We start from the raw sequence: 15,168 nt of genomic DNA, 5'->3' as shown, positions 1-15,168 counted from the left end.
CGCGCACACATGCATGTGCACATACACACATGCACGCATGCACATACATGCGCAAATCCATTGTTCCTCTTCGGAGCAAAGTTGTGGTTAACACTTCTTTAGATATAAGCAGTTTCAATGTCTTTGTCGTCATCCTGGCTGGAGGAGTTAGTTCATCTGTCAGTCGTCTAGTTTTGTGATTTTAGTGTGATCTTACAGCAGGATGTGAGATTCTACAGGGATGTGAGTGGAATTCTCTTGTTCTTGGAGTCTCTGTTGGAAACTTCCAGAACAGATGGCCAATCTTTTGAGTCATGTGACCTGTAGCAGCCATTTTGAGATTCAGAAATCCATTTTAAAATCGCAAAGAGTAAAGTTTTGATGCACATAGTTTTGATTTATTTTCATGTCATATCGACACAACAGTACTTAATTAGCTGTAAAGCATCTAGGTGTCCCATGGTTGTGAATGGAGTTATATAAATGTAAGTTTTTCTTTTCTGTACAGCAAGATCTGTGACTAATGGTTAGAGATTAATTGCTATGATTAGCAAGCAGCCTCATTATTGTTGCATTATCTGTATCAGAAATGTAGAAGACAAACTATTGGAATGGTGATCTTGTCCAGCAATTCCTAACGACATTAGGTGTACCATTAAATAATGTTATTTGCAGTGCGTCAGCATGCACAAACATTACTCTTTGCTATAGATGCAAAACAATATTAAAATGAAGGATATTTTCGTGCCAGCACCTGAAACTGATGAATATATTCAAATTTTAGTACACTAGCTGAACAATTAAACTTGAACACCAAGGCTCTGAATACTCAACAGTTGACATTGTGACCTTAAAAAGAAGAAAATTGATCTTAGCAATGGTGACCATCACCAATAAGAGACACTCTACCCACCGCCCCTTGATATTCAATGGTGTAACCATCACTGAATCCCCCACTGTTAACATCCTTGGGGTTACCATTGACCAGAAACTCAACTGGACTCTCCACATAAACACAGTGGCTACAAGAGCCGGTCAGAGGCTAGAAAACCTGCAGCAACTCACTCACCTCCTGACTTCCCAAAGCCTATCCACCATCTACAAGACACAAGTCAGGCGTGTGATGGAATACTCTCCACTTGCCTGGATGGGTGCAGCTCCAACAACACAAGAAGCTTGACAACGTCCAGGACAAGACAGTCCATTGATTGGCACCACATCTACAAACATTCAATCCCTCCACCACTGACACTCAGTAGTAGCAGTGTGTATTATCTACAAGATGCACTGCAGCAATTCACCAAAGATCCTGAGCACCTTCCAAACCCACAACCACTTCCATCTAGAAGGACATGGGCAGCAGATACATGGGAACGCCACCACCTGCAAGTTCCCCTCCAAGCCATTCACCATCCTGACTTGGAAATATATCACTGTTCCTTCACAGATGCCAGCTCAAAATCCTGGAGTTCCCTCCCTAACGGCAGTCTGGGTCACCCCAGAGCACGTGGACTGCAGCGTTTCAAGAAGGAAGCTCACCACCACTTTCTCAAGGGCAGTTAGGAATGGGCAATAAATGCTGGCCAGCCAGTGACACCCTTGTCCCACAAATGAATAAAAAGAAACACGTAATTTACACTGTTCTTCATTTCAACCAGCCTGTTGCTGGACTTAATCCATGGGAGATCCACAAGTAATCTACCAATGGATAGAAAGCTGGTTAGCAGATAGGAAGCAAAGAGTTGGCATAAATGGGTCTTTTTCCAATTGGCAGACGGTGACTAGCAGCATACCGCAGAGATCTGTGCTAGGATCCTGTTCACAATATATATCAATGATTTGGAAGAGGGAAGTAAATGTATTATCTCCAGATGATACAAAGTTGGATAGGAGGGTGAGCTGTGAGGAGGATGCAGAGATGCTTCAGTGTGATTTGGACAGGCTGAGTGAGTGGGCATATGCATGGCAGATGCAGCATGATGTTGATAAATGTGAGGTTATCCACTTTAGTAGCAATAATAGGAAGACAGATTATTACTTGAATGGGTGTAAATTGAGAGAAGTGGCTACCCAGCGAGACCTTGGTGTCCTTGTGCATCAGTCGCTGAAAGTAAGTGCATAGGTACAGCAGGCAGTGAAGGCGGCAAATGGTATGTTGGCCTTCATAGCAAGAGGATCTGAGTATAGGAATAGAGATGTCTTATTGCAATTGTATAGAGCGTTGATGAGGCCAGACCTGGAGTATTGTGCAGTTTTGGTGTCCTTATCTGAGGAAGGATGTCCTTGCTATAGAGGGAGCGCAGCAAAAGTTTACCAGACTGATTCCTGGGATGGCAGGTCTGTCATATGAGGAGTGACTAATTTGGTTAGGATTATATTCATTGGAGTTTAGAAGAGTGAGGGGGGATCTCAAAGAAACTTATAAAATTCTAACAGGTTTGGACAGGGTAGATTCAGAAAGAATGTTCCCAAAGCTGGGGGAGTCCAGAACGAGGGGTTCATAGTTTGAGGACTGAGGGGAGGAGAAATTTCTTCAGATTGGTGAATCTGTAGAATTCACTACCACAGAATGTAGTTGAAGCCAAAATGTTGTGTGATTTCAAGAAGAAATTAGATATAGCTCTTGGGGTCAAAGGGATCAAGGGATATGGGGGGAAGGCGGGATCAGGATATTGAATATGATTAGCCATGATGATAATGAATGGTGGAGCAGGCTCAAAGGGCTGAATGGCCTACTCCTGCTTCTAGTTTCGACCTAAATATATCATTTCTTGAACGTGGGAGTTACATCTGTCCTCATCTATCAGCATAACCCTCTAATCCTTTCTCCCTCACATGCCTGCCTCGCCTGCCCTTAAATGCATCTACACTGTTCACCTTAACAAAAGTTTCACATTCTCATTACTCTTAGGGTAAGGAAGTTTCTTCCGAATTCCTTATTGGATTTCTTGGTGGCTATCTTGCTTTGGTGGCTCTAGTTTTACTTTTTAACCACCACAGGAAACATTCACTCAGTTTCCACTTTATCAACACCGTACATAATTATCCTCAACCTTCTCGTTTCAAATGAATAGAGACCAGCCTGTTAATCTTTTCCTGATAAGTATAACCGCTCATTTCTGTTATCGCCATTCTGAACCTTTTTGCATCCTCTCCAGTGCCTCTGTATCTTTTTAAAAGATGGTGATCAGACTGCGCAAAGTTAAAGTTTCATATAAGCTTAACATAATGATTCACAAAATCATAGAATAGTTACAGCACGGAAATAGACCATTCAGCCTGCTGTGCCCATGCTGGCTCTCTGCAAGAGCAATTCAGTTAGTCCGACTCACCCACCTTTTCCCTGCAGCTCTGAAACTTTTCTCTCTTCAGGAAATTATTCAATTCCTTTTCGAGAGGGATGAGTGAATCTGCCTCCACTGCAATCTAAGGTAGCGCATTTCCATTCTAAACACTGAATACATATTTGTTTTTCCTTCTGTCGCCTTTGGGCCTTTTGCCAATCACCTTAAATCTGTGTCAACCACTTCTCTCAATGGGAAGTTTCTCGCTATCTATTGTGTCTGGATTCCTCATGACTTTGAACACCTCAATCAAATATCCTCTCAATCTTCTCCAGAGAGGACACCTCCAACTTCACCAATCCATCCAAGAAGTTCCTCATCCCCAGAATCATTCTCATGAATCTTTCCTGCAAATTTTGAAACTGTACATTGCACAATTCAAGTCTAGGGAAGTCTTGTGGCGCAGTGGGTGGCGCCCCGGCCTCTGAGCCAGAAGTTTCAGGTTCGCCACCCACCCCAGGACCGAATGGCCAAAGGTGTGTTCGTACGAGTGTCAACCTGCAAAATCCTTCCAACACACGCCAATGGCTGGTTAACAGCGGGAGACACTCCTGGTCAGCCATACCTGATGTAGGGTAACAACCCTCAAGCTACAAGTCTCTGGCAACAGGCTAGCGACCCATTCCAGGAGAAACCTTGCTATGGGGACAGATGAAAGTCTGCTTTGTGTACCACTTGGTGTGGGAACAGAAACAACAACAAATCAAGTCTAGTTCATTAATATGATCAAGAAAAGCAGCGGTTTTAATACTGACCTATGGGGGTATATAACGGGGTTTCCCAAATCCAAAAAACAACCAATTATTACTATGCTCTGATTTTTGTCACTCAACAGTCTTCGTATCCATGCTGCCACTGGCGCTTTGCTGACCAGCTTGTTATGTGGCATTTTAGCAAAGGCTTTTTGGAAGTCCATGTGAACCACATCAACCGCATTACCTTCATCAATTCTGCTAGCTCATCAAAAAAACTCCTGCAATTTAAACAAGATTTGCCCTAAACAAATCCATGCTGGCTTTACTCAATTAGTTCACATTACTCCAAGTGACTGTTACATTTGTCCAAGGTTATCATTTCCAACTTGCTATCACTGAGGTTAAACTGACTGGTCTGTAGTTACTGGGTTTATCCTTAGACCCTTGGTTTAACATTTGCAATTCTCCAGTCCTCTGGCACCACCACTGTATCTAAGGAGGACTGGAAGATTATGACTAGTGTGTCTGTAATTTCCAATTTGTTAGTTTGAACGAGGAAAGACACTATAAGGGACATAACTCTAAAGGGGGTGCAGGAATAGAGCAACCTGGGAGCATTTGCACTTCCAGATCCCTTTATTCCTCTACCCCATTTAGATTTGTATTTTCCAAGTAATATGTGACCTCCTTAATTTTCTAATCAAAACATAACACCTCATACTTTTCTGTATTGTAATTAACTTGCCAATTCTGTTTCCAACTCGCAAGTTTATTAATTCCTTCTTGAAACTTGTTACTGCCCTCCTCAATACTGATGACACCCTCCCATCCCAACTTGATGTCCACAAATTTAGACATGGCGTTGATTCCAAAGTTTAAATTGTTAATGTAAATGTTAATGTTATTGTGAACAAACAGTGGTCTCAGCATTGATTCTCATGGGAGCTCATTTCTACCATCTGCTATTCTGAACAGTTGCCATTTACCTTCTGCTTGCTGCCTTGCAGCCAGCTAGCTATCCATTCTGCAATTTGGTCCCCTCGCTCTACATGTTCTGACCTTATTCATTAGTCTAGTATGTTCAGGTGGTTCAGTTGGAGAAAAAGGGCATTAAAAAGCAAATATGGGGCTTTATCATTCGAAGCTTACAGTCCAAAATAATATGGTACAGAATAGATCAGACTAGATGACAGTAGAAAAACCTCCAGAGGCGCTGATATAAATTGTGAATTTGTAAGTTTGCTGACAAACTACAAGACGAGCTTCAAGTGGAGGATAATAGAATCATGCCAAGTGTGCCCCCGGCCCCTAAAGTCTCAACGCTGCTGCAATTTTGACTTCTTGTACATTCTTTATTTCTTGCGTTCCAATTTGGGCTAGATTCATTTGCATCTGCTAGAAATTGGATTGAGATGATCCAAACAGATGAATTTTAGACCTTTTCTAGTTAGCAGTACAGCAAGCTTTTCATCCAATCAGTCTGGGAATCACATTCACAGTTTCAGGACAGTACGTTAACTCAGGATGTATGGCAGGAAAATGCCTTTTAGCTTGGCGAAGATCTTGTGGACAATTTTAGTGAAAAGTATCCTTAAGAAATCAACTAAATTCCGCACAGCCCTGCTGTTGCTGCAATTGCCTTATGCTGTCCTGCACGTCATATTTGATGACAGTCTACTTAGTCTGGATAATAACATCTAAAATTACAATCGTGACAAATGGAGGCTTTTCTTAGCCACATAATCTCAGCTAGAAATCATGATACACATGCTGCTGCAAACATTCTAAACTGCAGATTATTGCTCGTCACCAAAGTGAGAATAAACCACTGATGTTTGTGGAGGGTCTCAGTGTCGCCACTCAAAACATGCATTTTAATATGGAAAGTACATTATGGTACACGTGTGATGTCTCAAGTCTTTTTGGGAGTTGAGTTAAAATAGTTACCACTGGAATGATAAATACAGCAACCTCAAATGACTCACGGTCACTAAACATATAGTTGGTTACATTATTTCCAAGAATGCAAAACCTTCTTTTAGACAATATGCTACTCCAGTATAACTAGTGACACTCTTTTCCAGCTCTTTCATGAATTGCTAAACTGAGAAATCTGAAATGTGAACTCTTGATTAAAATTTGACTTCCATGCTTGCCCTTTATCACTCAACCATAGCACGACACAAAGTTCCATTTTAGCATGGAGCTTTTCTTCCCTCTTCTGGTCATATATTCAACTGCAATGAAACCCCACAGGCCCCACAAGATATGGTTTTGACGACTGGAGCTCAGGAATATAGCTTTTATTTCAATTCAGTATCAAACCTATAGATGCTGTGTGTGTATGCGCACGTGCGCTTGTGTGTGTTTTGGGGGGTATCAAAACTATAGATGCTATGTGAGAGTGTGTTTTGGGGGGTGGGGGGGGGGGTTGAATTTCAGGCATGGAATACAACCATTTTCTATTCATGGAATTTGTTGTGGCATCTTAAAAGCATCGATTTCTTGTATAGTTCCACAAGTAACTTGTGCAAGCGGCTATTATGTGTGATCCTTGACACCAGACATGGCAGGCTATTTGTCATGGAGGAAGACACAGCAGAGATCAATCCTGGCCGGCCTCACCCGACATCCACAATGACCCACACAGTTCCAGCAAGGGTCACTGGAGAGCTGTCAGGAACAGAAATCTTAATCAACAATTGTTAAGGTCCCAACAACTCTGAAGCAAATTCTACTGTTGGTTCAGCTAAAATCCTGTAATCAACACAGATCACAATTGGGATATCCTTTGTCTGTATGATAGAATTACTTACCAGATAAACTCAAGTCAGTGAATTGGGCGTACCTGTACTTTGCAATCAACATACTAAAATTTTAGGCAAGATCGCATTTCAAAACAGTTGGCAACAATAATAGCAATAGTAAATATTTCAGTAGTACCAAATTGTTACTCTGGTTGACTGGATCAGTCACTATCCACCTTGTACTGTATAAGGTTTCCAGCCAGTTACAAAGTAATAAATAGGTCACTGTCTTTATAAATGCTGATTCTATTCTCACTGAAAAACACTCCAATCTGTCAGTTAAATGTGTAATGAATTGAGAACTTATAACCTAACTACTACATGCTTCTTTACCCCTTATGTTACTGACCAGAAAGTCCAGGCCATTATTACGTGCAAAGCACCCAGTAATTTATGTATATTGTTCTATCTACTGCCTATCTCTCTAATGCAGTGTTACACAATGCATTAGTTACCCACAAGCATCTAGCTATTTGTGAACCTGATAATGAAGCGCTGTCTTTACAACAAAAAGTACAAACAGTCTGAAAATTCAACATAAACTTTCAATACACTTTCAAATACAGCAAAGTCAGAAAGTGGTGGAAATACAGGTGGTTAATCAGGAACTTGAGAAAATAAAATAAATTAATGCTTCAGGGAAAGACCATTTTTTAAAAACTACTCTGAGGAAAGGTCTTTTTCCAAAATAAATCACCTGTATTTTCTAATGTTGGATGACCCGTGTATTTTCAGTACTTTTGTTTTTGTTCAGGTTTTCTGCATTTGCGATGTCATAAGGAGGTCATTTTAACCTAAATTGTATAGCATGGAACAGAGCCTGTAAGACTATTATCAAGAGAAGCTTGGTTTCTTTTTGAGACTGTTTATTCACTACATATAAAGTAACAGCTACTGAACCGCAAACAGATATTGCTCTTACAGATTGCACTGATGCTTTGTTTTGTTGCTAGTAAAGGCTCCAAAATCAGAAAGGTTGTGGATTTAAGCCCTATTCAAGATTCAAGTAAGTATTTTGCATTAAACTCCAATGTGTGCTGCATTGTCATAAGTAGTGTCCTTGGATGAAATGTTAAATTGAGATTATAATGACTGTACCTATTCAAGGGTATGTTTGTACCCTCACGTCCCATTTAATAAAGAATAGTGAGTTCCTGTGTCCTCAACCGATCTTACCAACAGATTACCAGTTCATTTGCCTAATTTGCTCTGTATAGACTGGCTGCTGTGTTTGCCTACATAATAACAACAATAACACTGTGGAACTGATTCAACAGCGTGTAAGCACTTGGGTCTGTGCAAAGGATGCAGTAGTTTAGCATTTAATTGATAAAAATGGTCATCCTGCTTACAACGCTCTCTGTTTCCCACTGATATTAGGCACTGTGAGCATTGTCACTACTGTACAAAATAAAATCCTTTTAATCAGATAATGGCTGGCTGATTTTATAAAAGAGATAATTTGATAATAACCTCAGAGTCGGACTCAGAATCCTGTACATGCATTTCAGCTGCAGCTGTGTGGGAATCTGCAGCCAGACCTGGAGCCTCAGCAGCAGCAGACATGGCGCTTTCAGACATTCCTGAAAACAAAAAACAGCATTGGCCAAGTGCATGGTGTACTTTCAAACAACATCAACAAAGGAACACATCGAAAAACCTACATTTAAAATTGCACAGTAATAAATGCAACTTGAAAGGGAAATATCTTAACAAATGTTTGCAGCCAGAGCTTGTCTAGACACCTTATTGCACCACCCACAAATTGTATACAGATCATGTATATTTTTATGTTAATATTTAAAGTCTGGTTGGCTTAATTTGCGATTTATGATTCTTTAAGCTCAATTTATTGCCAGGTATCAACCCCCACACTCGACACCCCTCCCTCCCCACCCTACAACCCACTGCTCACAGCCATCCATTAGCTGGTGTTATGAATGAACCGGCAGTGCCCAATCCTGTGTCTGTTTTCAAAACATTAGCAGTTCCAGGTTAAACTTATCATTTCGTAATTAGCAAATACTTTGCCACCCGTCCGTGGGAAAAGCAAACACATGTATTTTAGTATAAGTGGCATTTTCAAATAATACATGAATACAAAAGCAAAATACTGTGATCTGAAATTAAAACAGAAAATACTGGAAATGCGCAGGGGGTCTGACAGTATCTGCAAAGAGACATACAGAGTTGACGTTTCAGGTAAATGACCTGTCATCCATACCAGACCTGCAGTGTTTCCAGCATTTTCTGTTTTCATTGTACATAAAGAATGCATTCTGCTATTTGATGTTAGATTCACACCACACAATTGCCAGGCAATAACCATCTCCATCGGGGAGAATCTAACCAATTCCCATTGCCATTCAATGGCACCACTTTCACCGAATCTCCCATCAACAACATCCTGGAGTGACCACTAACCAGAAACTGAACCGGACCAGCCATTTGTGGGCTGGGAATTTTGTGGCGGCACACCCCCTGACTCCCCAAAGCCTGTCCACCATCTACAAGGCAGGAGTGTGATGGAATACTCAGCTTGCCTGGATGGGTGCAGCTCCAACACTCAAGAAGCTCAACACCATCCAGGACAAAGCAGCCCGCTTGATCAGAATGCCACCCATCACCTTAAACATCCACTCCCTCCATCACAGAAGCTCAGTGGCAGAAGGGTATACCATCTACAAGATTCACTGCAGCAACTTGGCAAAGCTCATTCAATGGCACCTTCCAAACCCACAACCTCTATCACTTCGTCAGGCAAGGGTAGTGGATACATGGGAACACCATCACCCCCGAGTCTCTCATATCCAGACATGGAACTATAATTGCTATTTCTTCACTGTTGTTGGATCCAAATCCTAGAACTCGCTTCCTAACCTCACTGTAGATATACGAACAGTACCACTGCAGCAGCTCAGAGTGGCAGCTCAGTAACACCTTTGCAAAGGCAATTAGGGATGAGAACCAACACTGATCTTGCCAGTGACAAATCCCACGATAAAAATAAAAATACTGTCATTTTGTGAATATAATACACATTTATCCCCTCGATCATACACGGTAAGAAATCAAAATATTTTTCCTTTATGCAGCCAGCATTTGTAAGCTTAATTTTGAAATCATCAACCAGCTACTGGTAAGTTTTAAAAATATATTTGTGGGACATGGGCGTTGCTGGCTGGCCAGCATTTATTGCCCATCTCTAGTTGCCCTTGAAAAGGTGATGATGAGCTGCCTTCTTGAATCGCTGCAGTCCATGACCCACAATGCCATTACGGAGGAAATTCGACGATTCTGACCCAGCGACTGCGAAGGAACGGCGATATATTTCTAAGTCAGGATGGTGAGTGGCTTGGAGGGGAACTCGCAGGTGGTGATGTTCCCATGTATCTGCTGCCTTTGTCCTTCTAGATGGAAGTGGTCGTGGGTTTGGAAGGTGCTGTCCAAGGATCTTTGGTGAATTGCTGCAGTGCATCTGGTAGATAGTACACACTTGCTACTGAGCGTTGGTGGTGGAGGGAGTGGATGTTAGTAGATGTGGTGCCAATCAAGCGGGCTGCTTTGTCCTGGATGGTGTCCAGTGTTGTTGGAGCTGCACCCATCTAGGCAAGTGGGGAGCATTCCATCACACTCCTGACTTGTGCCTTGTGGTGGATAGGCTTTGGGGAGTCAGGAGATGAGTTACTCACCACAGTATTCCTAGCCTCTGACTTGCTCTTGTAGCCAGTGTGTTTATGTGGAGAGTCCAGTTGAGTTTCTGGTCAATGGTAACCCCAAGGTAATGGTAACACCATTGAATGTCAAGTGGCGGTGGGTAGAGTGTCTCTTATTGGTGATGGTCATTGCCTGGCATTTGTGTGGCGCAAATGTTACTTGCCACTTGTCAGCCCAAACCTGGATATTGTTGCATTTGAACATGGACTGCTTCAGTATCTGAGGAGTCAGTGCTGAACATTATGTAATCATCGGCGAACATCCCCACTGCTGACCTTATGATGGAGGGAAGGTCATTGATGATAGTTGGGCCTCAGACACCACCCTGAGGGACTCCTGCAGAGATGTCATGGATTTGAGATGATTGATCCTCCACAACCATCTTCCTATGACTCCAACCAGCGGAGAGTTTGACCCCCGATGCCCATTGATTCAAGTTTCGCCAGGGCTCCTTGATGCCACACACGGTCGAATGTGGCCTTGATGTCAAGGACTGTTAGTCTCACTTCACCTCTGGAATTCAGCTCTTTCGTCCATGTTTGAACCAAGGCTGTAATGAGGTCAGGAGCTGAGTGACCCTGGCAAAACCCAAACTGGGCGCCACTAAGCAGGTGCTGCTTGATAGCACTGTTGATGACCCTTTCCATCACTTTACTGATGATCGAGAGTAGACTGATTGGGTGGGAATTGGCCGTGTTGGATTTGTCTTGCTTTTTGTGTACAGGACGTACCTGGGCATTGTTGGGTAGATGTCAGTATTGTAACTGTACTGGAAGAGCTTGGCTAGGGGAGTGGCAAGTTCTGGAGCACAAGTCTTCAGTACTATTGCCGGAATGTTATCAGGGCCCATTGCCTTTGCAGTATCCAGTGCCTCCAACCATTTCTTGATATCACGTGGAGTGGATCGAATTGGCTGGAGACTAGCATCTGAGATGCTGAGGACCACTGGAGGAAGCTGAGCTGGATCATCGGCACTTCTGGCTGAAGATTGCTGAGTGGATGATCCATCTTGGCCTCCTCCATAGAGAGATTTTAAAATACAGACACCTCGAAATGCTGTTTGCGGTCCCAAAATAGCTGCCACAGCTCCTCTAATGTGTTGTAATCTCTCATAACTATCAGTGTAAATCGTGCACGAAGAAGTCTCACAACACCAGGTTGAAGTCCAACAGATTTATTTGGAATCACGAGCTTTCAGGGTGCTGCTCCTTCATCAGGTGAGTGATGAAGGAGCAGTGCTCCAAAAGCTCGTGATTCCAAATAAATCTGTTGGACTTCAACCTGGTGTTGTGAGACTTATTTCTGTGCCCAGCCCAGTCAAACGCTGGCATCTCCACACCAGTGTAAATGGTATCCGTGGGTATCTCGCCTTCAGCCACTACAGCAGCACCATCATCCCTGGAAACAGGACTTCCCAAACTAGTTTCCATTGTGCTCCATTCACATCTGAACATTCCTGTGATCCCAGCAAAAACAATACAATAAAGCAGGACAGTAACATTCAGTTTATAATTAAAAATCACACATCCTAGACCAACATTTAGTCATTCCTCATATATGAAAATTGGAGTTATAAAGTACTTTGCAAAAATATTATTTATTGTACGACTGCAGGTTTGCATATTCCTTTATGACAGAAGACTCCGTGAAGTTCAAAGCAAATTACTGCGGATGCTGGAATTCAAAACAAACACAGAAAATGCTGGAAAATCTCAGCAGGTCTGACAGCATCTGTGGGGAGAGAATAGAGTTAATGTTGTCTCTATTCTCTCTCCACAGCTGCTGTCAGACCTGCTGAGATATTCCAGCAGTTTCTGTTTTTGATCATGAAGTTCTCTTTTCCCCATTCACTCAGCAGCCCCTCTCCCCAAACCCCCTCACATTCACTCAGCAGCCCCTCTCCCCAAACCCCCTCACATTCACTCAGCAGCCCCTCTCCCCAAACCCCCTCACATTCACTCAGCAGCCCCTCTCCCCAAACCCCCTCACATTCACTCAGCAGCCCCTCTCCCCAAACCCCCTCACATTCACTCAGCAGCCCCTCTCCCCAAACCCCCTCACATTCACTCAGCAGCCCCTCTCCCCAAACCCCCTCACATTCACTCAGCAGCCCCTCTCCCCAAACCCCCTCACATTCACTCAGCAGCCCCTCTCCCCAAACCCCCTCACATTCACTCAGCAGCCCCTCTCCCCAAACCCCCTCACATTCACTCAGCAGCCCCTCCCCAAACCCCCTCACATTCACTCAGCAGCCCCTCTCCCCAAACCCCCTCACATTCACTCAGCAGCCCCTCTCCCCAAACCCCCTCACATTCACTCAGCAGCCCCTCTCCCCAAACCCCCTCACATTCACTCAGCAGCCCCTCTCCCCAAACCCCCTCACATTCACTCAGCAGCCCCTCTCCCCAAACCCCCTCACATTCACTCAGCAGCCCCTCTCCCCAAACCCCCTCACATTCACTCAGCAGCCCCTCTCCCCAAACCCCCTCACATTCACTCAGCAGCCCCTCTCCCCAAACCCCCTCACATTCACTCAGCAGCCCCTCTCCCCAAACCCCCTCACATTCACTCAGCAGCCCCTCTCCCCAAACCCCCTCACATTCACTCAGCAGCCCCTCTCCCCAAACCCCCTCACATTCACTCAGCAGCCCCTCTCCCCAAACCCCCTCACATTCACTCAGCAGCCCCTCTCCCCAAACCCCCTCACATTCACTCAGCAGCCCCTCCCCAAACCCCCTCACATTCACTCAGCAGCCCCTCTCCCCAAACCCCCTCACATTCACTCAGCAGCCCCTCTCCCCAAACCCCCTCACATTCACTCAGCAGCCCCTCCCCAAACCCCCTCACATTCACTCAGCAGCCCCTCTCCCCAAACCCCCTCACATTCACTCAGCAGCCCCTCTCCCCAAACCCCCTCACATTCACTCAGCAGCCCCTCTCCCAAACCCCCTCGCATTCACTCAGCAGCCCCTCTCCCCAAACCCCCTCGCATTCACTCAGCAACCCCTCTCCCCAAACCCCCTCACATTCACTCAGCAGCCCTTCTCCCCAAACCCCCTCACATTCACTCAGCAGCCCCTCTCCCCAAACCCCCTCACATTCACTCAGCAGCCCCTCTCCCCAAACCCCCTCACATTCACTCAGCAGCCCCTCTCCCCAAATCCCCTCACATTCACTCAGCAGCCCCTCTCCCCAAACCCCCTCGCATTCACTCAGCAACCCCTCTCCCCAAACCCCCTCACATTCACTCAGCAGCCCTTCTCCCTAAACCCCCTCACACTCACTCAACAGCCCCTCTCCCCAAACCCCCTCACACTCACTCAGCAGCCCCTCTCCCCAAACCCCCTCACACTCACTCAGCAGCCCCTCTCCCCAAACCCCCTCACATTCACTCAGCAGCCCCTCTCCCCAAACCCCCTCACATTCACTCAGCAGCCCCTCTCCCCAAACCCCCTCACATTCACTCAGCAGCCCCTCTCCCCAAACCCCCTCACATTCACTCAGCAGCCCCTCTCCCCAAACCCCCTCACATTCACTCAGCAGCCCCTCTCCCCAAACCCCCTCACATTCACTCAGCAGCCCCTCTCCCCAAACCCCCTCGCATTCACTCAGCAACCCCTCTCCCCAAACCCCCTCACATTCACTCAGCAGCCCTTCTCCCCAAACCCCTCACATTCACTCAGCAGCCCCTCTCCCCAAACCCCCTCACATTCACTCAGCAGCCCCTCTCCCCAAACCCCCTCACATTCACTCAGCAGCCCCTCTCCCCAAACCCCCTCACATTCACTCAGCAGCCCCTCTCCCCAAACCCCTCGCATTCACTCAGCAACCCCTCTCCCCAAACCACCTCACATTCACTCAGCAGCCCTTCTCCCTAAACCCCCTCACATTCACTCAGCAGCCCCTCTCCCCAAACCCCCTCACATTCACTCAGCAGCCCCTCTCCCCAAACCCCCTCACATTCACTCAGCAGCCCCTCTCCCCAAACCCCCTCACATTCACTCAGCAACCCCTCTCCCCAAACCCCCTCACATTCACTCAGCAGCCCCTCTCTCCAACCCCCTCACATTCACTCAGCAGCCCCTCTCCTCAAACCCCCTCGCATTCACTCAGCAGCCCCTCTCCCCAAACCCCCTCACATTCACTCAGCAACCCCTCTCCCCAAACCCCCTCACACTCATTCAGCAGCCCCTCTCCCCAAACCCCCTCACATTCACTCAGCAGCCCCTCTCCCCAAACCCCCTCACATTCACTCAGCAGCCCCCTCTCCCCAAACCCCCTCACATTCACTCAACAGCCTCACTCCCCAAACCCCCTCCCAGCTCATACACACTTGGCAGCCCTTTTCCGAACCCTCGCCACTCCCATTGACTCATTCAGCACCCTCTCTTCCCAACACCCCCACAAACTCACTCACTGCCAGCCCCTCTTCCGTCCCTCACCCCTGTTTCGATCTATCTTTGGTGCCTGTGAAGTAGAGTCACTAGTTTGGGGTAAGGAAACTGGACAACGACGAGTCAGGAGCAGCAACATGGCAAAATCTAAAGCTGTGACTCACTGACTCAGGGACAGGTGCCAGTTTCTGCCTGCACTGAGCTGCTGCAAAAACATCCCGCTATCACCCAG

At 45.5% G+C, this 15,168-nt stretch overlaps 1 protein-coding gene across 12 annotated transcripts in view; it reads right to left on the bottom strand.

Moving 5' to 3' along the window:
- Positions 1 to 15,168, bottom strand: part of arfip1 (ADP-ribosylation factor interacting protein 1 (arfaptin 1)) — a 179,464-nt gene that overhangs the window by 113,072 nt on the left and 51,224 nt on the right. For 7 of the 12 annotated variants that reach the window (XM_078212709.1, XM_078212690.1, XM_078212672.1 and 4 more), the window contains one exon: positions 8,299 to 8,408. The exons of the other annotated variants lie outside the window; for them this stretch is intronic. In XM_078212709.1, the coding sequence (XP_078068835.1) occupies positions 8,299 to 8,406 (108 nt within the window). In that variant the 5' untranslated portion in view covers positions 8,407 to 8,408. The remainder of the gene's footprint in view (positions 1 to 8,298; positions 8,409 to 15,168) is intronic. 12 annotated transcript variants of the gene reach the window in all.

Source organism: Mustelus asterias, chromosome 1, assembly GCF_964213995.1.
Source record: "Mustelus asterias chromosome 1, sMusAst1.hap1.1, whole genome shotgun sequence".
Classification (NCBI taxonomy): Eukaryota; Metazoa; Chordata; class Chondrichthyes; order Carcharhiniformes; family Triakidae; genus Mustelus; species Mustelus asterias.
This window is presented reverse-complemented; position numbering and strand designations above follow the sequence as displayed.